The sequence below is a fragment of the Poeciliopsis prolifica genome, unplaced genomic scaffold (assembly GCF_027474105.1).
Source record: "Poeciliopsis prolifica strain line A6 unplaced genomic scaffold, Auburn_PproV2 SCAFFOLD057, whole genome shotgun sequence".
NCBI lineage: Eukaryota > Metazoa > Chordata > Actinopteri > Cyprinodontiformes > Poeciliidae > Poeciliopsis > Poeciliopsis prolifica.
In genome coordinates, this window is record NW_026562432.1 from 1,967,368 (window position 1) to 1,991,399 (window position 24,032).

At 38.9% G+C, this 24,032-nt stretch overlaps 1 protein-coding gene across 1 annotated transcript in view; it reads left to right on the forward strand.

Moving 5' to 3' along the window:
* The window catches only part of si:ch211-186j3.6 (neural-cadherin), a 295,346-nt gene that overhangs the window by 120,963 nt on the left and 150,351 nt on the right, over nt 1-24,032 (forward strand). The window contains exons 8-12 of the mRNA XM_055060057.1: nt 16,751-16,923; nt 21,365-21,533; nt 21,645-21,815; nt 22,702-22,874; nt 23,705-23,872. Of these exons, the coding sequence (XP_054916032.1) occupies nt 16,751-16,923; nt 21,365-21,533; nt 21,645-21,815; nt 22,702-22,874; nt 23,705-23,872 (854 nt within the window). The remainder of the gene's footprint in view (nt 1-16,750; nt 16,924-21,364; nt 21,534-21,644; nt 21,816-22,701; nt 22,875-23,704; nt 23,873-24,032) is intronic.

Genomic DNA, 24,032 nt, shown 5'->3' on the forward strand with positions numbered 1-24,032 from the left:
GCCAAAAGTGATTTTGCTCTAAAACAAAGAGAGAAAAAAAACAACTTCTTGCAAAAAATGACTTATGGCAATATTTAAGGAAGGGGAAGCTTTCCAGCTTTGTGCTTAATATATTATGTAATAGACAAAGAATCCTTATCAGCGAATCAGTCATAGTCACATGGTAGCAATTCAGTGTTCTTTGGTAACAGGGTGTGCAAGAAAGTTGAAGTAATTCCAACATGATACTACATGTGTTTCCATTTACATTCTATTTTGCACATTTTGAAGTATTGAATTTGAAAAGGTTGAGGGAAATTGCAAAATTCAAACTAATGTCCTCAATCTTGGCAAAGGTTTTTATGTTTGCTTGAGGTGGTTTTTGGCTATTTCTAAAAATGGTTAATGCGCTAAAGGGGAGATGCAAACACATTTGCTGGAAAGTGCTGAAGATCTCTCATAGCCCAAACGTCCAGCACAGAGGACAGGACTTTCAGCTTGGAGCGGCTAGGGAGAGGCACTATAGGCTGGGATGGGAGTCGTGGAATTGCTCCTGTGGTACTGAGTCTAGTTTATTACAGCTGTATGTAGCATCAGCATCTGATGAAGTCATGTTTTGTGGAGCCTGGTTGAGTTGCCCCAAAGGAGTAGATGGAAACTTTAATTTGCATTTTCTTTTCTTTTTTTTTTTTCTTTTATTGTTTTGTATCGTTTTAAAAGTTTGGTCCAAATTCACATGGACAGAAGTTTACCTGTTATAATCCCAGAAGGGCTGTTCAGTATATTTTTGATATTGAAGTTGAAAGGAGAGTACCAACTCTGAAAGCACGACAACATAATTATGGTATATTTAGCACAGTTTTGCAATAATTGGACAGTTAGATTAAAATGCTGTTGCCTGATGGGTAAACTCAACTTCAGCTGTGAGAACAGAATTTGGTGCAAGCAAAATAAAAGCACTGTGTCAAATGCAGTGTATGGATGTGGAGATTATTTTCTTGTCACACTTTGAGCACCAACGGACATTAAACATCACTGCCTTCCTCAGTACTGTTGCTGAGCATGTGCTGCCCTTCCTCACTGCCCTGTCCCCATCTTGTAACAGCTACTTCCAGCAGAATGACATGTCATGTCTCAACCTTCAAAATTCTCAAAATGATTTCTTGAAGCATGGTAATTAGTTCGGTGTACTCAAATGGCCTCCAGGGTCACCAGGCCTTCGTCCAATAGAGCAGCTCTGGATGTGGTGGAACATTAGATTTGCATCATGGATTTGGACCGATGTGGACCAAAGGCATGTCGATGTGCCTGTGTGTTGCTGACCTACGGCATACATCCAACACCTTGTAGAATCTACATCATGAAAAACTGAAGGCAGTTGTTGCCATAGACACTTCTCTGTAAACGACACTGACTCACGTCTTTGCAAAGCATATGAGTCCTGACAGGTCAAATCATGATGGTATTAGTGTATCAGCCAAAGTGTTAGGAGTGTTCCCACACCGACTTGGTAACAGAACACCCTCCCGGGGTTTATGCTCTCACATCTTCACTTCCTCTGAGGCAGGAACCAGATGAAATTGGAAGCTGGGTTAATGGCGCTTCTGTCTGTCATCTCTTCTAGATGCTGTTTCATACATGTTCATCGTTTTTGTCGACTGCACACCCAATCTGAGTCTTTATATCACATTATAGGGGAAAACGAGGACCTTTTGGAGATTCAATTACTTAAGACTTCAAGGAATAATTCCCTTTGTTCACCAGCAATGACATTCACTGCCAGCCGATAGCAGCTGTGGGTTTTTTTTACATGAGAGAGAAGACTTGAAAGCACTCAATTTCATTTGCTATCACATGACTGCAGACTTAGTTTGCCATTGATCCTGATTATTTCCTGTTGAGTTTTACTACCAAGACCCAATTTCTAAATGGCATTGGTTGTATACAAAAAACTTTTCATTTTAAGTTACCTTCAACTAAATTAAATTCTTAAAGGCAGAAAGATTTACAAAGGATTGTGTGAATTTTCAATCAGGTTGGTAATAATTCTGTTCATTTTTCATCATTTTTTTTCCTGCACGTTTTGAAGTATCGCATTAGAAAAGTTTGATATAAACGGCAAAATTTGAAATAACTTCCTCGATTTTGCAACAAAAAAAGTTTCTACACTTGCTTGAGGAGAGTTTTTGCTTTTCTAAAACGGAGCTAAAGCACCAAAGGAGAGAAGCAGACACATTTACCAAAAAGGTTTTGGTAAATGGTGTGTCTGGTGATGGTCTGGTGGGTCTGTGCCTTATCAGAGGCACTAAAGTCTGAAAGTCTAAACTTTAATGAGATAAGAACTTTTCTGAGATGTGAAGTCTGCTAATTTGCAACATGCGACGCTAGACATGGCTGTTTATTACAGCCATGTCTAGCGTCAACATCTGACGAATTACTGTTTGCATCGCCTGGTTGATTTGCTCCAAACTAGCAGATGGAATTTGCATTTTCCTCTTGTTCTTCTTTTTTGCAACATTTTCAAAGTGTGCTCAAAATTTGCTTGAAAAATTGGACTGAAACATATCTAATGTAAATAATTATTCTGCAGAGATACTTAAATGTTGTCTTGCCCAAAGCCAAAGTGTGACACATTTTTACGTCGACTGGATATTCCACACAGATGATAATGAAGGAAACTGAAAAAGTTGTGGACAAAATAACAGCAGTCCAGTAAACAGAACAATGTTTGTGACCCACATATTGTTAAGTGGTAAGCAATTTTTGAGTATGTAGAAGAAGGTATTGGTGATATTTAGCTTAGTTTATTTTGCCTGATTAAAATAAAAATCAGGCAAATTCACCAAATTCACCAAATCTCCGTCTGCGCACTCCCCCCTTCTCACAATCCCTGGATGCGCATGATGCACAGATGACCGTAACCTTTTTATTGTTTCCTTATCTCACTGGATCTGGGTTATAATTAGCTATAATTAGATCAAGAAAAAAGAAACCTCAAAAAGCCTCAACCCAAATATTCCACAGAGCCAAACCCGGACAGGTCAACAGGGATGTTTTATTTCACTTTTATTTTTGGTGTTTTATCTTGGTGATAAGCTCTAAAACTTTGAGGTTGAAAAATCTTCCTACTAATAGCTTTATCTTTACCTTATTTTGGAAATGTCTCTATTGCTTCCAGCCAGAAACAACACACTGGTAAAGGGATGAGATTACCTTCAACCTAATTTTCTCACTGACATGAAGAAGTTTGGTTTTAACTGTCCAATATTAATTTAATGAAAATCTCAGATTCATAAACAACAACATATTCATTTTATTTACATTTCATTCAGTCTTTTCTATTCTATAGGTCAGCTTTCAACTATCAAACCATAGAACTATTCTTATTTTAAAATATCAAAATGTTATATTTTCATAATTATATATATATATATATATATATATATATATATATATATATATATATATATATATATATATATATATAATATATATATATATATATATATATATATATATATATGTTTTGGTTTTTTTTATGCATAGACCAAAAATATATTTTTCTTTTCTCTTTTAGACCTTAGTATCTAAAGGTTGATGTTCTGGGGAACAAACTGCATTAGGAACAGATGTAGTCCCTCCCAGGAGCTGATTTAGCATCAAAGCTAGAATATTATCCTCCTTTAGATTCTCATATTGATCAGCTCTAGTTGTGTGACAAACTCTCCCTTCATGTTCAGCTGGTGTGAGACATTTCCTCTCCTTTTGCATCAGATTGCATTTATCCAAACCTGACACTGCATCACAAACACAGCAAAATCAAAAACGAAAGAGAAAATGGAGAAAGCACGCTCTCTGTCAACAAGTTTAAAAAATACAGGGAAGAAAGACACCCCTCAAAATCCAACATATTCCCAGGTCAAGAAGAATCTGTTTCATTCTGCTATTTATAAATCAGCATAGTTAAATTTCTTGACTGAAGATCTGTGGGCTAGAAAACAAGATGGTTACATTTTTTTTGCATCATTCTTAGATAATCAGATTTCAGACTGCTCAGCTCCTTTCAGAATGAGCTGTTTTAGTCTCTGTCACTTTAGATGCAAATAAGCTGCTGCTGGCCACGTCCTCTAAACTCATCGTTTACACTCCCATGTGAAAATGGCAGATACAACCATACATGTTTTACTGGCACTAATGGAGCCTCCTGCACAACCAACAAGAATCCAGCAAGTGATTTTTGTATTGTAAGCCAACAACAAAACACTTGTCTTTCCCAGCATCCATTGTGCAGCGCATAGAGTGGTAAAACCAGGTGACCAAAAGTCCTGAACCTCCACTGGGGTTGCTCGATAACAGACTGGGCTTTGGTGGGGTTTCTAGGTAACAGGATGGGCTCTGCTGGGATTGCTAGGTAAGCAGCCTCAGGCAGTGTATGTGACATTACGTTCTGGAGAATTTTCAAACGACTCATTTTCCAGACACCAAAAAATGTACCAATTGCCAAAAACCGGCGAGTGTTTTTTAAGTGCTTGGCCTTTTTTTTAAGAAGCAGTAGAAACTCATCTGGAAGAACAAAAGCATGAAAACTTTCAATTTTGCCTCATAGATCTTCTTTAACACTGAAATTCTTGCAGTCAGATTTTACAAATCGTCTCTTCCATCTGAGCTGTGGGTCTCAGTTATGGTGAACACCTTGACTTCTTCTCTGGCCGATGCTCTCCTCAGCTGGGACACCTCAGAGAGATCTGTGATGCTTAGGATGTAATTTTAAAAAAATGGTTTGCACAGGATTTTATGTAGAAGCACCAGAATAGAGAGGGTTGAATAGATAGGCATGCCCCACTTTTCACATTTCTATCTGTAAAATAATAATAATAATAATAATAATAATAATAATAATAATAATAATAATAATAATAATAATAATAATAATAATAATAACACTTAGACTACGTCCTATTGGTCATTCACATTAAATCTCAACATTACATAGTGCGTTTGTTTTTTTAAAGTTGAGGGGTTAAATACTTTAATGTGATTTTGGCTTTTCTTTGTCACAGACATAAAGACAACCTTATAGTGCTACGTTGTCATAATGATTAGCATTTGAAACATGTTTTAAATGTGAAATAAAACATTTACATATTAAACACTTTAAGCTTTCTGGCAGATTTTCTTAAATCTTGTTTCAGGTAACATTTAGTAGTAATGGGTTTACAGTGAATTAACAGACAAACCCAGGAATGCATAAACACACACACACACGCACACACACACACACACACACACACACACACACACACACACGCACACACACACACACACACACGCACACACACACACACACACACACACAGACCTAGAGGCCTTATTCAGCCTGCCTGCAGTAAAATGGGAGAAGCAAAGTGTGACACCATAAGGCTTGTAATATGATCCAATATCTTGTTTCAAAGAGCCCAGTAGTTGGTCATTAAAAGTATTTTATGATTCTTATAATGGAAGCCGAGCACATTGTGTTCCTCCCTCCCTCTCCAGCTCATCTCATTCTCTCTGTGCCGCTGATGAAAATCTCTTCCAGCCTCCTCTTCCCTCCTGTTGCTCCCCCCACCGTCACCCCGCCCCATGTCCATACTCATCCTAAATGTCCGACAATCATTCAAGTGATTGTTTTCTTCCCTTCTGGCAGAAGCGGCCTTGCTGGCTCTGCTCGCCATGTTAATTTGTCTGTAACTCACCCCAGAATACAGTGTGTGTCCGCAAGATTTAAGGCGGCCATTAGGATCTGAGCGGGCCAGTCAATATGACGCCCCGGCTCTTCCTATTAAAACCCATAAATACAAAATGCTCTTTTGAATCAGAGGAAGTATTTACTGGACACCTAAAGAGAAAAGCTGCTGTTAACAAACATGAATCTGTTATGAGCATCATTTTTTTTCTAGCCATCATTTCAGCTATTTTGAGAAATTATATTTGTCTGACATGGACAGATTTTGTTTAATCTCCATTGTGGTGTGTTCAACTCATACTGATCAACTTGACTTTTATTTTTGTTAGACTTCTGTTCTAAGCTTCTCGCCCCTTCATGTCTGCCATGATGTTCTGACCTGTATCTTTATGCAACAAACTATTTTTTACCTCAGTCTTTTTGCTTGCTTCCCTCTGGCAAACATACTGTAGTGTTGTCGGCTTTAAAAAATACTCCCACTCATTATAAGGTTTTTTATTTCTTTCATCATTTGATTGTTTTTTCTTTTGTTCTTTGTCAGTTTGCTCCATTTTTTGTTGTTGTTGTTGCTGCTATAGGGTTGTGTTGCTTCCTCTGTCCCTGTCTTCTAACCCTGAATATTTGGTTCTGCATAATAAACTGAGTGATAGAAAATATATACTGAGCACATGAAGAGAGAGCCGATTAACTAGAAGTAGGAAGAACAACATTTAACCATCAACCTGCCATGATAAGTAGGTCTTTGAACTTTGGGCATCATCTGGGTTTCTGTTTAGATCATTTTCTTATCACTCGGTCAAATGAGTTATTTGAGTTATTTATGCATTTATTATCAGTTGGTATTGTTTCCTAATGCTAGTGTTTCTCTTCATTGTTTATGATAGTTTGGGGATTTTTTTGCCGTTAGGTTCTGTGATCTTTCATTCCTGTACTTTTCCTTGCTCTGCTCATCTTTCACTCTTCCTCAGCCTGCTTCTCAGCACAGCTGTTATCCATCACCTCATCCTCTGCTCCTCAGCTGCTCCTACTTCACTCTGACCAGTTCCTCTGGTTCTCCTGTCATTTAACTTGCACTTTGCTTTCATTGATCTCCACGATCTTTTTTTGTTTCTTCATGTCAGTCTTTTATTTACTCCGTTATATCCCGTTGTTACGTACAACGTTTCTTACTTTTTCATGAATTGCGTATTCTATGAGGATCTCCAGCTCTTGACTCAAACATCATCATATCACATGAAACAACCAGGTACCCCGCACAGGACGTTTGACGCAGAAAAAGCTCGTTCTAGTATTTTTTTTATCCATATTAAGAAATTATTGGCTTAAAACAAGCTCATGTATCTTCCTGAAAAGTTACAAGTTGGAAGTTTCAAGTGATCTAAGATATTTGCTCTAGAAACTAGGCCAGATGTCTGGAAATGTTACAGTATAAAAAGTCTATTGAAAAAAAACCTAATTCAGAGTCACAAATGTTACGTGACCTTTTTTAAATAAGAGCTAAATGTCTTTTCTTGGTATGTTGCTGTCATTTTTAAACTGTCACTTTTTCACTTCTATTTTTAGGTATTGGCATAAAGAAAAACATGAAACTTTGTAAAAAAAAAAAAAAAAGAATAATTTTTCTTCTGTTGGATGTTGATATTTGTGGGGAAAATAAAGACAGAAACTATACCTACAAATCATCTTATTGAGGATGTTCAAAGCATTTATTCCATAACAAAAGAGTAATAAATTTAGAAAATGCAATTTTTATTAGATGCACATTTAAAAACATTAGTTGGTTTGTAAGAGATTAGGAGCCATCATGGAAGAAAAGAGCCACTGCAGACTCCTGAACAAGACAAACAATACCTGGTAAGATTCTGTTTTTGCAGCAGAAGCTGTGAATTTCTTATCAATAGGGCTCAAAAATATATATTTACTGAGAAAAAAACAAGAATATGTTCCTGCTGTGTAGTATTTCAATTTCTCTCTCGCACTTTGCTGTTTGTCTTGTATTTGTTTTGTGCTGTTCCTGATTTAATTTATAAGTTTATCTTCCAACTTTCCCCCTGTCTGTTTGGTCCCTCCTGGCAATTTTCATGAGAAGTGACAGCTGCCTGCTGAACCCCCAGGAAACATCCTCTGCGTTTCCATTAAGTGACGATATGCTGGCCTTGTTAGCCCCTTTGGCCCTGATCCAGACTCACACACACAGAGTCAAATTCACAGTAATAATCACATATTTATGTACATGAAATCCAACTTGTTTGCCTACAGAAACCGTCTAGTTTTTGATCGTCCACATGCATCTCAGCTCAGACCCTTCTTAACGAGCTGAAAAGAAACATGCACTGACATGAAAAAAGATACCCACCAAACACACACGCAACCACACAAATGCCATTAAAGATGGAAAACACTCCTATGTGTATATGCAACACTGCTTTAAACTCACAGAAGACCATCGACTTCTCTACACTCTCCACGCCTTAACCCACACTATAGGGACACATCTGCTAGATTCAAACAGACACATGCTGAATGCTTTGTTCTTGGAATGTCCTGAAACCTTTTCCATGTCCCATTTTCAGCCACTTACCCGGCATGTGTTGCTCTCAACTGAGCCTTTTAGGCCCTATTAGATGTTTATGCCGATGCTAGGCAGAGTAAAGCTGGGATCAGACTCCGGGGCGCCTCTGGCTTTTCCTATATATGTAGCATAGCAGGCAGGCTGTAGCTGCTCTCTGCCTCTGCCAGCTGCCTTTATTGAACTGGTCGCATATTTTTTTCTGGTCATCCATCTCAGTTCATTAGGTCTGAGCGCACTCCACCGCATGGCCAGAGTGGAGTGGTTGAACATGCTTTGTTGGAATGTTTTTTTTTTTTTGTTTTTTTTTTCTTAAAATCACTGTTTTTAGGTTCAGAGTCCAAACTATCCTGTTGAGAGACGAGAGTTTCTGAGCCAGTTCTTCAGGTAGCTGCTGCTGGCGTTTGTTCCTGAATAATTAGGTCATGTTGAGAGATTACAAAGATGTGAGGGAGACACAGAGTTTGTTAAACCTGAAATTTTCAGTCCTGTTTGAGAATACTCCAGGTCTCTGATCTGAATAGAAGGAGAGGCGATTTCAAAGTGAGGCAGGTGCACTGCAAAACACAAAATCTTACCAAGTATTTTTGGTAAGCTTGTTTTAAGTCAATAGTTCCCTAATATTGATGAACAATTCTAGATCCACTGGCAGATTATTTTTGTGAGGATTTGAGTTTTTCTGTGTGTTTATTTTAGGTTCCTGTGTCTATTGAGTCTCCGTGTTGTCCTGTCTAACTTTTAATTGTTCCCTGCTGTGTCTCATTCCCTGATTGCCCTCTGTTTATTTAATCCCACTTGTTTTCCTTTGTCTTGCTGTCAATCTGTCATGTCTAGTCTAGTCTGTTGCCAGATATCTTTTGGTTGCCATTTGCTGCCAGTTTTGAGCGTTAGCCTTCTGCTCCTTCTGTGCTGCATGGATTTTTGGACTTTGTATTTGTGACATCAATTCTTCATTAAATTATCATATCTGTCACACCAACCTGGATCCTCTGCGTCTGCCTCACCACCTCTCCACCACATATACTGACAATTTTCTTTTATACAAGACATGTTTCCCTTGTTAAAATGGAAAAAATCTGCCAATGGAATTAGATTTTTTTTTTTTAATATTCAGGAATTATTTACTAAAAACAAGCTCCTCTTGCTGAAATATTGCTTTTATGTTGGTTTTGTCTAACTTACTGTCTACTGGTTTACTGTGATATTTGCACTAGAAACTGGACAAGTGCTTGGTAGGATTTTGTGTTGTTACAGTGTGCACATCTCATATTTTCTTGCAGATCCACCATCAGAATAAAGCGTGAGAGCCATTTCAGTCATGACTCTTTGCTGGAGAAGCTCTGATTCTCTTTCTCCGCACTGGATGGCCGAACATGATCGTGATGCTTTTAAGACAGCGGATTTTATACAACAGCGGATAATGTTGTATAAAATATCTTTAACGTTGACAGTTGTAGTTGTAACGTTGTAGTTAGCAGGAATTGTGCTTTCACTGCAAAACTTGAAATCACAAACTGGTTGGCCTTAGATATAAGACTCAAAATCACACCTGCCTTTAAATGCTGTTCACAACAGGACCACATTGAAAAGGAGAGGCCAGACCACTGTTGGTGCGCTAATTTCTTACTACAAGCAATTTTGAAGGTTCCATCTGAAGACTTTTGTATGTAAAATCAACATGCTCTTAATTGTGTTAAAATCTTTGTAATTAATTTATAGAAATTATTATGTTAAAGTGCTGGCCCTAATTTGTAGGTGATACATTGTATGTTATTTATTACATGCAGGAATATGGCTGAGTGCTGTTACCTTTTTTTTAAAGTGAAAACTTGAACTTAATCCCCACTGAGGGAACTTGGTGCTCTCTACGGTTGTTCAAAAACATGCATGTTGAGTTGCATGTCTCAGGTCTCTGTTGGATCTCACTTGTTTGTGGAAAATCTTGATCCAAGTGCTACTTCAGCAATGTTCAAGCTGTTGCTTTATTGAATTTTAATGTATTGTTAACGGAGCAGCATGGATAGTTCAGTGTTTTGCTGGGGATTTCAGGGACTTTATGGATGAACAATTTTCTTATTAATGAAAAAAATAGCACTTTAAGAATATTTAAATTATCCTCCTTTGGGGCTGTCAATACACAATGAAAACACTGAGAGCCAGCAGCTCAAAAATGTTATTTTGTATGAATCTGTAAAAGACTCAACCGAACGTTCATGGTTGATTTCACTGCCTTAAGTTTTAACTTGAATCAACATCTTTGTGAATATGTTGCAACATTTGTAAACCTTCAACTAGTCTTGTTGCCTGGCTTGATAGTAAGATTTTAATCATTTTTGTGGTTGTGTAACCAATGCTACACTTGGTAATTGCCAAAATAAGCATTTATTTTATTGCAGAGTAATGGTAACAACCAGGGTTGGGTAAGATGTAGCTGTGAAATATTAAAAGGATTGAGTCCTCTATTATCTTGCCTGTGACTTTCTGTGCAATTTTTGTTATGACAAAACTATCAAAATAGCCATTTTATTCTCACAGAAACTTGTTCTTGCTTCTGTTTTTAGTCAAAATAATTGGTACATTCTTATAGATGAAAACTTTTTCTTTTATTGGGATTCTTGAAGTTCCCTGCATCTACGCTTTTCTTTTTTCTTTTCTTCCTGAATTCTTCTGCATTTACTCTCCATGAGCCCCAACACAGCAGTTGCCACTACTGTACTTAATGGGGGATACTGTGAAGTTTTAATTTTCCCAAATACAAACTGTTTAAGATTTAGGGCAAAGATTTCCATTTTGTTCCCATTCGACCTGCTCACCTTCTCCCACATGTTTGCTGCTGATAGCAGACTGTGAGTTTAGCTTTTGGTAGCAGTCTTTCAGTGATGGTTTTCTTCTTGTCACTCTTCTACAAACACTAGAATTTTGGAGTGCATCACTGATAGTATTTTTGTTGACAGAATCCTTCATTTGAGCTTTGACTTTCAGGGACCCCCGTTTGTAAATGTTGCTATAATTAAAAGTTTGGATATAGCAGATTCCATTTGACAGCACACAGACCGACTCACACCCATATAATGCTTGTCAACAGCAGCCGTCCATAGCATTCCATAAGAAAAACACTCAAGGTGTTTGCAAAGCATCCCAAGTTCCCTGTGCATTAATTCCTCAGAGAATCTGTGGGAAGTGTCAGAAAAACAACTCCAGTCCACAGAGATCTCTCTCTCTACAACCCACTTTACCCAGAGGATCGTCTGTCATCTTGCTGTCACTGGGCTGTTCTGAGTTGTGGATAATCAGTACAGGTAGCTTTGAAACGTCTGGCTCTGCAGTTAAAGTGTGTCCACTCTGAACACAGTGAAGCTGCTGATGTCTCTGCATTGTTGTACTTTTATTTAACCAGCACTGAAAACTGTTCACTTTTACTCTTATTACAGGGCGAGAGAGAAGAACCATTACAAAAAAAAGGTTGCTTCTGTAGATTTTTCATAATCAAAAATCTGATTTTCATCATCAAACAAAATGAATCTGTCTCAATAAATTCACACTGCATAACCACATCTTTGGTTCAGGTTCCCTAGTCACACCCAAGTTCGTTTCATGACAAAACTAAGTGATGAAGGCAATAAAACAGAATCTGTATGACAACATGAAGTCGTCTCAAAGATATCCCGAAGTAATATAGCTTCACTAATAAACATATTATAAATAATAAGCAGCCAGCTCCATTTCCATTAGCCACATAATTGTACAATATATTTTACTACACCATTAAAAATATCAGTGTAGATGGCATACAAAAATCAAAAATAAAACAATAATAATGGCAAATAAATTTGCTTAATGGAAACATCGATTTCAAAAATGCTTGTTTTTTAATAAATAGTTTTGGTGCTGGGATTCCGCATGACACGAGGCACATGATCAACAACTGAATGCTGCCCACTGGCACAAACCATGAAGAAGAAGACAGCAGGAAGTAGTTGAAGGGTGATTGTGTGGCATGTTTTTAATGACTTATTGTATGCACAAATGTATTCTTGCGTGACTTCCATTTTATTTTTTATTTAATGGAAACACTGCAATTGTGAAATGATATATTTTTTTCTTCTATATTAGCCGAATCACAACTACTGGCTGTCGTCAGTCTAGAAACGGTTACAAAATGAAAACTCAATTGAATTTTTTTGGTGTGTCCTAGTCAAACTCTGGAGTTTAATCTTATTGTGATGCTAAGGCTTGATCTTACACAGGTCATTGGTGAACTAAAACAATCTAATTTGGCTTTTTAAAGGCAGATTTTTTGAATTGCATTTAAATATTTCCCTCCATCCTTCCTACAGTCATCATGGCTTCTACTTTTATGAGCAGTAGAATTGAAGGAGGTTCATGCAGGTTTATTTCTTTTTTCCCCAAATAAATGAACCCTGTGGCTGCAAATCAGATAAAGTGTTGCTTTTATCCAATGGAGGCTTTAAAAAGACAGCATCTGAAAACAGTTCAATGTCAGCAGTAAAAAGCAACTGACAGAAAACTCAGTCAGATACCTTTAAGTGGACTTCCTGCTGAGTAAATGTTGAGTGTTCTGTGACCCGGATTTGGCAGCATGCACTATAAGCTACCACTTACGACACAACGCTCAGCTAAAACTTTACAGCAAAGAAAGCTTAGTGTGGGGTGAAGCATAGGGCAAGACTGTACATTAACTTTTCCTCCTTTGAGGACAAAAACAGGAAAAGGAGTTACAGTTAAACATGGATCTGTTGTTTTTAGTGTATATTGGATTAGACTTAGGAATAATATAAAATAAACTATTTCAGAGTGAGATGTTTTGATGAATAAATCTGCAGATTTTTTTTTTAAATTGGCTTTTTTTTTTGCAAGGTCATATTGCTAAGTCACAGCAACTTTCTTGATTGAAGCCAAGAATGACTCTTATTGTTGTACTACTTGTTGATGTGTGGTTTAATCAAACCCTGCTCATGAAAGGATTTGTTTATAGTTACAAAAAGTAGTTAAAAAGAGACGAAATGACAATATCTGGATAGAAATTTTAAATATGGAGCCAAAATACAATTTTCCTCTCACGTTTTGTTAGTTGACTGGTTATTAGAGACATTAAAATGAACTGATTGATGATTCACAGACAGTCTCATGTGTGTCAGGAGTACATTGGTACAGCAGCCTGCTGTACATCACACAGATCAACTGCAATTTCCATTAAATAAGAAAAAAGACTAAAATCACCTAAAAAATAAGTTTGTTCATAAAGTCAGTCAAAAGAAAACACTCCTTGCCATAATGCTTCAACAACTTCCTGTTTTCAAGTCATGGGTTAGGTCAGCGGCAGTAATTGGATAGTTATACAGTCAGTGGAAACACAGTTGGCGAAAAAGTGACGATCCAATTTTCAGATGAATTGTTCCCAAACCTGATCACCTGCCTTGCGTTGTAAACCAAAGCTGTTCATGTACATGGCAATAATTCATTCACTGGGAAGCCAATCGTTGGAAAACATTACCTAGACAATAAGAAACTCACACAGAATGTATTTCTAAAATAACTTTAAAAGTTCTGAGTGCTTAAAATACTTGTATTTTTATTTAGTATGGTTTTTTCCTTAGAGACCACTTGATTGATCAGTCAGTCTTTCGTTGCCATGTTTCATGCAGGCGCAGTTGCAGTGATTTGGCTGCTGCGTGGAGAAGACGCACAAAACTAGGATAAAAAAAACAAAACAAACAATGATCATATGTTTTGGGACTTTAATCTGTCACATCAGTCCCCCTGGTCTGCTAGGCAAAGATAGAAGGATGAATAGCACACATAAAAGCGTATCTACAGTAGGCGCATATATGATTACAACTTCAGGGTCGGAGCTGCAACAGCAGTCAAATGGGGACATGACAACAGTGGCACCCGCCGCTGTCTCTGAAGATAAGGAGGATGTAATAAGTGTGTCCACACTTTTGGCCCACACACGCGTACACAAACACACACAGACAAGGTAAACAGAGCGCAGAATGATGAGATGCATACAGAGTGGAGAAGAGTCATTCAGAGCACAGAGTGGGATGCAGATGAGACGCCTGCAGCAGACTGAAAGAGTCAGTCGGAGGAAGGGAGAGATGGGATGCAGCAGCAGCACTACAAAGGGAATACCAATCAATTTAACATCGGGCGATCCCAAATAATGACAAATGCTGGAGATAAAAATGGACACAGAGTCATTCTCTGGCATTTGTGGAGAGAACAGTGCTTTAATTTAGCTCAATGCACTTTGTTGGACTCATTTGTTGTGTTTACCCTTCATCACATGAGAGGAAGTTTGATTTGAGGTGAAATATTTCAATGCAGTCAAAAGGTCTTTGCCACTGTACAGATTTCAAATATTCAAGCAAAATCTGAAATCAGGCAACAGTAACATAAAGAAATACAGAAACATTCTAATTCAAGCAGATGATTTAGATTACTAAGGCCACCTGTCTGTGCAAAAATAATCAGACCTTGAGCCCTTTTCTGCAACGACTATCAGAGGATGTTTATGGAGTCCTTTTCATTCAGATTCATTGCTTTTGAGCATCAGCGCCCTGTTGGAGGCACCAACATAGCACCTGAATTTAAGCAAAGTCTTTGACTTGACCGCTTCAAAACCTCCATTGTGCTTTTTTGAACCATTAGAAAGTGGACATTCTATAGTACTGCAGATCATTATTCTGCATGACCTAAGTGATATTGGCCTCTGCATGGGTCAGAATGATGGCCAGACATTGTCAGTGATTTAGTCTACTGGCCTGCAGAATTCATTGTTTCATCGATTACAAATTGTCACTCATGTCCTGAATCGGAGTGACAACCATGGATTCATCACACGACCCCCTTATCTGATTGACAGTAAGTGGGCTTTTTTCTAGAAGGTTGATTTTATTCCAAATGTTACAGGAAATCCATTTTCCAAAAAAGTTCAGTTTCTTGCAGTCAATGCAAATACATATGTGTAAGGGTATGTGGATGCCTGATTGTGGAGTAAAGCGTGCCGCGGATGCAGACCATTTAACATTTCAATCATCAGTCCACAGAATGTTTTCTAAAAGGTTTTGGGGATTATCAAACCGGTTGGAGCGCAGCCGGTTTGATCCGGCTGCGCTCCAGCCCGCCGCCTCGCCTGCAGGGCGTGGAGTACGTCCTCAACGTCACGGCCACAGACGACAACGCCTCGGGTGGGCCGCAGGCGCTGGCCTCCATGGCCAAGTTTTACAAATCTGTTATAGTTGTGAGCCAAAGGCCAAGCACACTTAGTTAAGGCAGCACAATGATCTACAGGACACTAGCAAATCCACTTTTCTAACTAATCCACCATTAGCAATGGCCTTTTGTGGATCGTTGACCTCAGCTTCTATAGAGAAGTCTGTGGAGTCAGTCAGCAGTTTGTGATGGGATGAGCTTTACAGCTTTACTTATGTCATAATTACAGTTAAAATTTTTCAGCCATTGCTCATGTCCAAATTTACTCCATCTGGCTTCTTTTGGTGCAGAATTAACATCACTGAAGTCGTGATAGAAGTCGTATGAAATGTGACATGACAATTCACACTGCAGACGCTTCGATTTAGTTCCACATGTGGAATTGGGACTGATTGGATTTGATATTTTGGGTGAAAAGTTTGGAGTTGAGCCGTTCAGACAGTCATGATATTGTTTGCGTTTTGACAAAAAAAACTTAAGTTTGGTTTTCATTGGCCTGCTGTGTGAACATCGCCTAGAGCAGAAAATCAATATGGTTTAGATGCTAAAAGGTAAAAGGTTTGCCTTTTATTGTGAATTTTATGAGCTCTCAATAAATGCAGGTGGTTAACATTTTTTTTATTAATAATAAATTAATGATAAAACCCGTAAAAAAGCTGTTTGTTTCAGCATTCAATAAGTGATTCTTAAAATTGAATTATGTTGAATAGCTTTTCAGTCCATCCAGGATTTTTTGATTGTTTTTGTGTTTTTTTGCAATTAAAGTCACAAGTTTTGTGGTGCTCATTTAGAAATATTTATACAAAAACTTTACAGTATTTGCGCTAATGTGTGATGCGCTAATGTAAATGTGCTTTTTTATTAATCACCATATTGACAACGTGACATCCTGGAAGGCTGAACAGTCACTTATACCCAATGTTTTTGGCCAATTTTGAGAAAAATTTGCCGTAAAATCTGGAAAAAAATGTGAATTTTGTATGAATTTTGTGGATTTGTGAAAAACTGACTGGATTTATTGATCTAACTTGGAATCCAGAGGGCCATATAAAAAGCTACGATGAGCCAGATTTGGCCCCCAGGCTTTGAGTTTGTCACATGTAATCTAGTGGAAAGAAAATCAATGGAAGGCTCTTTGTTCGTTGGAGGTCGGTCATATTTACTAAAATGTCTGAAGTCGATCCTCCATAAAGATGTGGTAGTGGGCTAACTGCTCCCTCCGCTGTGTTTGGCTGCAGGTTTGATCCGGCTGCGCTCCAGCCCGCCGCCTCGCCTGCAGGGCGTGGAGTACGTCCTCAACGTCACGGCCACAGACGACAACGCCTCGGGTGGGCCGCAGGCGCTGGCCTCCACCGCGCAGGTCATAGTGGGAGTGGACGACGTGAACAACAACAAGCCCGTCTTTGAACAGGTACGACGCACCATCACACGTTGCCGTTATCTAGTGCAATTTTAACTCGTTCCACTTCCCCAAGTGTTTTGTTTTCATCTTCCACAGCAGCTCTGCGGTTTTATTCCACCTCTCCTCGACGAATCTAAAACTTTCCTCTCCTAATATCGTTCTGCTGCCTTTCCATCCTGTGGAAGTGTTCTCTATCATTTATCTGTATCCATATCTTTGGCTTCCTCTCTCGTCTTCTCATTAGTCCCTATCTTTCTCCTCTACAGGAGCGATAAGCGAGCATGACCCTCATCTCTTTCCTCGCATCTCCATCCTACATCATCTTGGTCTTTTAATTAAGGCTTTAAGGGATGGGGGAAATCCCGACCGACCTGCTCTGGAAGAGCTGCCTCTCCACCAGCTTTTTTTTCTTGCCATGTTTCAATTTTAAATGATGTGACTTTTCAGCCCCCTGAGGTATCCCAAGCGAAGAATAGGAGGTGTGTGTGTTGCTGCTGAGTAAAGCCTACTTACTCTCTTGTGGGAAGAAAGTGAAACGGGAAGTGTTTTCCTTTCTGCTTCATATCCTGTTAGCCAGGCAACAAGAAGACGAAGGGGGATTCTGTGTCTTTAAAGGGATAATGTTGGACCAATGGAAACCAGCTGCAAAAGTCAAAATTGAAAACCAACCTCACTTTTAAGCTGCTAATAATTCCAAATTTGGTTAGATCGAAGTCGCTTTTGTTATGTTTTTGTCTCTCGCTGAAACGTTACAGCTGAAAATACAGTCAACTTCACGCTGAGTTTTCTCTTGAGGGTTCTCTGTTGTGTATTCCACTTCAATCACTCTTTTCTTCCTCTTTAACCAGAGGCTGATTGAAAAAGACAAACAGTCTCCTGGTTGCTGACATTTGCCTCCTCCAAGACAAACTATGAACAAAAATATGAAAATATGAAAAGATAAGAAGTTACTTATCAGGTAGTTTTGTCTTATTTCAACTGTACTGAGGTTTTAAATGACACACAGGTAGAGTGGACTCTTTTTTTTTGCGCCTACAGGATTTATTATTTTTACTTATTTATTTGTTGTATTTCGAAATAGAGAGCATTGTACATGTCCGATTTTCATTTTTATTCCACTCCAGTCAGGCACTTTGGTCTACTACATAAAGTCTCAATAAATATAAAAATGTTTATTCTTTGTAATGTGGCAAAATGTGGAAAAGAACGTGACTCAGTTTGTAAAACACCATAGCTCATTTAGTGAAGACAACCCGGGGTTAGTCTCTTTTTCCTCTGTCGCTCATAGTTGGCATCTGGACAGTGAAGCCAACAGAAACCCCTCATCCTGTTTGGATTCCAGATCTTTGGACGTGCCACAGCCTCTCGGGCCTCTGGGCAGCATTCAGTAGACCAAGACAGCAAAGGAAAGAGAGAAAAGCACAGAAAGGTGGTGATTCGGAGCGTAACAGGTTCTTGTATTTCCCAGTGGCAGTGGCATTGTAGACATAGAGCTACTGATTGCATCCATTACTAACCTTTAGTTAGTAATCTCGTCTTCTCATTAGTCCCTATCTCATGGTGTGGCTCGTCAAATAATAGGAATTTATAAAGCAAAATGAATGCTGCAGCTATGGGGTTACAATGCCCAGCATGCCACTTTATGTAATAATATAATAAAAATTTTCACCAGTTTTTACAAAAATGCAGAGATTAGTCCTTCTTAAATTACTTTTTTTAGAAATGATAATGTTATAAAGCTGCTTTATGTAATAAAGAGTAACAAACCACTGTTTATGGCTATTCTAATCAATATCATTTCTAATAAAGATCATGTTTATTTTGATATTTTTACCCCTGAAGCTAAGGTGGCTGGACACGACATATTTGGACTGTTGTAAAGATAAAGAAATTATGAATCAATGACCTGCAGCAGTACATAGCTGCATAGGGGAGTTCTGATTTTGTTGCACCCTACAGTTTCCTGTTGGACAGTTATTGAGACTGCAACAATCTCTAACAATTTAAATATTTAGCACTTGGTTGGTTGTTTTATCATTAATATTATTTTTTTCAGCATTTAAAGTTAATATCAATTCAGTAGTTTACAGGCAGAGATTTGTTCACTGTACCCTGAATAATCCCACCACACATCTAGCCTTACACTTCACCTGCTTAAAGCATCTCATTACATTTTCTTTTTTGTTTGTTTTGGTTTGTTTTTGTGTAAACCATTTGCTCTGAATAACCTCTGAACAATTTGTTTCGCATTAACAAGCCGTTTGTGACACACCGCACTCCCCACGACCCTCTGGGTTAATTGTGTTGGCTGAGTAACTCGATCTAATTCACAAAGTGTTTGCTCCCTGTGAAGAGGGACGAACTAAACGGAACACGAATGGATCTGAAAACGAAGCGGCGACAAGGGATGAACGGTCTGGCTGCCTTCCCTAAAGCGTGCGGGACATCAGTACCAAAAAAATAAAAAATACAACAAAAAAAAACATGAGTTGAGGACTAAAGAGAAGAATGTGAGAGCTGCACAGTGGGAGATAACAGCCGAAGTGTCAGCACTGTTGAAATGAAGAGAATAATGCTGTACATGTCTGACAACTGCAGTGATGGGTCTGAACAGAAAATAAAAAAATAAAAAAAATATCAAGAACAACTTCTTCGTATGAATCCCACTGGAGCAACTATATGTACATAAAGCTTTTGGTGGTGATTATAGCAGATTGGAGCCGGATGAGATTTGACAACCTCTCAAACCGCATTTCTGTGTCACAAAGAACACTAATTCTAATATTAGTTGTATATTCATCCATCCATTGTCTTCCGCTTATCCGGGGTCGGGTCTCGCGGGTAGCAGCTTAAGAAGGGAGGCCCAGACTTCCCTCTCCCCAGCCACTTGTTCCAGCTCCTCCGGGGAAATCCAAAGGTGTTCCCAGGCCAGCTGAGACACATAGTCCCTTCAGCATGTCCTGGGTCTTCCCCGGGGCCTCCTCCCGGTGGGACATACCCGAAACACCTCACCAGGGAGGCGTCGAGAAGGCATCCTGACCACATACCCGAGCCACCTCAACTGGCTCTTCTCGATGAGGAGGAGCAGCGGCTCTACTCTGAGTCCCTCCCGGATGACCAAGCTTCTCATCCTATCGCTAAGGGAGAGCCCAGCCACCCTCTGGATAAAACCCATTTCGGCCGCTTGTATCTGCGATCTTGTTCTATCGGTCATGACCCAGAGCTCATGACCATTGGAACAGAGATCGATCGGTAAATCGAGAGCTTCACTTTCTGGCTCAGCTCTCTCTTAGCCATGACGGACCAGTACAGTGTTTGCTTCACAGCAGACGCTGCTCCAATCTGCCTGGCGACTTCTCGCTCTCCTCTTCCCCCATTCGTGAACAAGATCCCGAGATACTGGCGCTATATAAGTTGTATATTAATTAATTAATTAATATCGGCCATCTTTTCTGCAACATACACTGTGAAATATTACAACATTAGTTATGTCTGCTAACTTTTACCCTTTAAGTCAAATAAATATAGCATCTTTTAGAATTTGAAATCATATGTTAGTGAAAGATAAACTGAAGTTATATGTTTTTTTTTGTTGTAATTTGTAAATATTTTCTTGTTATGTCGCTAAGAGTAACTTAAAAATAGGATTTTTAAGTTAGCAGTACTGCGACAGACTGGCGACCTGTCCAGGGTGACCCCGCCTCTCGGCCGGAACGCAGCTGGAGATAGGCACCAGCACCTCCCGACCCCGTTAGGGAGAAGAAAATGGATGGATGGATGGAAGTTAGCAGTAAAAACATTAAAAGTAAACGGCAGGAGTGGGAGCTATTTTCTGCCATTTCCTCTTGTGTGTTATTATAGCATATGCTCATTTTCATGCACATGTGCATTAAATATTTATTTAATGCAAGTGTGTGATGCCGTTAGTAATAAGTATTAATATCAGATTTTTTATCTTTCCTGAAACTTTTACTTTTTACTGTTATGAATGTATTTTAATTATAGGTGTACTTTGCAGAACACTACATGCACTAGAAGTACTACAGTATGTTAGAAGTGCTGTACTATGTCAATCAAATAAAACTGGTGTCATAAAGCATTCATTTTCTGGATAGTGTTTTAATGATAATTCAGCTTACTGTTTGTGAATTGTTGCGATCACATGACTGTTTTAAAGGAAATTATTTTTATTAACATTTCTTTAAAGCCAACAGAAGTACCAGCATTGGTAGTTACACCACTGTTTGAGGAAAATACTCAGAAATAATCCAAAAGAACCAACTTTAACAAACCTTTGTCTTTGTCAAATAGAAACAATCTCCATGCAAGCATTCTACTTTTATTTTTCATTGCCTTTTTTATTAACACATTTACCATTCCACTCATTTTTACCCTTTCGAAACGTTTAACACACACACATCGTTGTCTTTGCTGTTTTCTCTCTGCTCAGTGTCAGCAGTACAGAGAGAGCACATCGGTTCTGGAGAACCAGCCAGCGGGGTCGTTCGTTCTGCAGGTTCATGCTGTGGATGCAGACGAAGGCTCCAATGGGAAGGTCACATACGGCTTTATGCACAAAGACTCTACAGTTCCTGCATTCAGTATCCACCCTGATACTGGTACGTAATCTCAACTCACGCTTGAAGTTTGGTGGCGGGATTCTGTCAGCAGATTAATTTGAGATAATTTGGTGCTCTGTCTGATCTGCATTGCCACCCTAACGTTTCCAGGTGTGATCGTGACTGCCAGGAAATTTGATCGTGAGCGTCAGCGGGAATATGCGGTGACTGTGACTGCCACTGACCAGGCAGCCGACCCCCTGATCGGCATCTGTCAGCTCAATATTCTCATCCTGGACCAGAACGACAACAGCCCGAAGTTTGAGAACCTCCGATATGAGTGTAAGAAGATATTGTGTGTCCCGCTGATTTTGTGTCCTTTCCTCCCCGTACACAAATGAAGGACTTTGGGCTGCAGGATACTCTTCTCTAGTTCCATGGCCTCATTTCATCTTGGGCCTTGATTTTATTGGACAACTGGAACACTCCCACTTAAGAGACATCCTAACCCTCCATCAGCCCCTAAATGTTATATACATTTGTTGTTTGGTGCTGTGGTTCCTTAGTTCTGTGGGCTTTTTTTCTCTTTCTGCAGGTGTAGAAGCAGATTTCTGGTGTGTTCTTCTTGTGTTTTCTCTGAAGTTTACTTCTGAGAACAGAGCGCTGCTGTGTGTTTGCAATCTTCTTCTTTGCATGCGGGTCGCTTCGGGGTCGTACACCGTTCTCACAGATATCTGATATTGGTTACATCATGCAGCAGTATGAATCCCAACCCCCACTCCTGATGAAATCTGAGTTCAGCAAAAACAAATCAGAATTGAGCAATAAGACTTGCTGTGTGAACAGTCTACACCATGTTGTCAGACATGGTCTTTTTAAGTTATTTATTTAATGTCTGGCTAGAAATCAGGCCTCACCAAAAATGTGGTCATTCATAAATTAAAAATGATTTAACAAGAGAGGACAGTGAAGTTCTCACATTGGGTCTTGCTGGTTTGTATATGGTGTTTCCTTAATAAATGAATTCATTAATTGGAAGCAAGTTTATCTTTTATATTTCAATTTGTTTCAGATAATTAGTTCAATGATCTTAAACGTTTGGAAACAAAAGGAAAATGTAGAAGGAATCTATAAAGGGGCTAATTCTTTTAACGGCATTGCGCGTACTTTTGAGCATACTGAAGGAAGTGAAACATATACAAATAACTCAGCTTCCATTTTTTCTCAGACTTCCTTCGTGAGGATACAATGATCGGAACTAGTTTCCTGCGGGTGGCAGCCCATGACGATGACTTTGGCAGCAATGCAGCCGTCACATACACCATGTCTGGTGAGCAGCCGGAGTACCTCAGGGTCAACCCGCTGACGGGCTGGGTGTACGTCAACCAGCCCATCTCTCAGGTAAATATTAGCCGAGTTCAGGCTGATATTTAAATCTGTGGAAATTTAAAGTTCAAGAACAAAAAGCTTTTATCATAAACTAATGCTGTGCTATTTGCACAAAAGCTGCGAAGAGCTAATTTGTGATTAATGAAAGACAAATAGTGGTTTAAAAAACAGTTAAAGTGTTGTAATGGAAAGTGTTGCTACTTAGATGAAACTCAAACGTTCACTTGCTACAGTTTCTCAAGAAGAATGTCTGGATTTACGGTCAAACTTAATAACTTGTTAGAGGATAGAATTAAATGTTGGTTTGTCACTAATAAAAAATGATTTTCGTCAACCTGAAGCAAAGAGAGAATGTTTTTATCTTAGCATTTTATTGCTGACAGTTGTGGTTCTATCTTCACCAGAGCCCCATTAACAGAGGAGGCTATCTGATATCTGCCTTCCTTTTTGTCCTTTGCTTCACTAACGACAACAAAGAAAAATCGATTCTGTTTGGAATAAAAAAAAAGAGAGGAATATTCCATGTAATGATTTCCATACACCACATCTCGGACTCTTCCAGGACCGAGGGGACTGAAAATTTGTATCTTCAGCACCGTAAAGCTCCTATTAACAACCTAAGCTTTCTTCTTTTTTTTTTTTTGCTTTACATCATACACAATACAAAACTCTTAATTCAAAATTGCTTAATTCACAGTAGTCTGCTATGCAGAGCTGCTACAAAACATGTTAGTCTAACGCACCACACTCTTTGCCCTGCAGTTTCTGACATTAAGTCACATCTTCAGCCTTTTGCTTTCTCTTCCTGTCCTTTAGCCTCTCTGCCTTTACTCTGTCCACAGAGGACATACATCACCAGGGAGATTGTAGCAACAGACGGAGGAAACAAGAGCAGTTCGGTGGAACTGGCTGTCACCATCACCAATGTAAAGAACCAGCCTCCACAGTGGGAAAAAGACACTTACAGTGTGGTGATACCGGAGAACACAGTTCGGGACACGCCCGTCGTGGTACGTCAGCCTGCAGACATTGTAGCATGAAGTCGTTTGATAACGTCTATAAAGTTAAAGAAAAAGAAGCCAAATTATGGAGGCATCAAGGCACGGTGAAAATGACTTGCTGAAATGAACTTGAAAAGTTGAATTGATTGAAATTAGCACTGAACAGTAA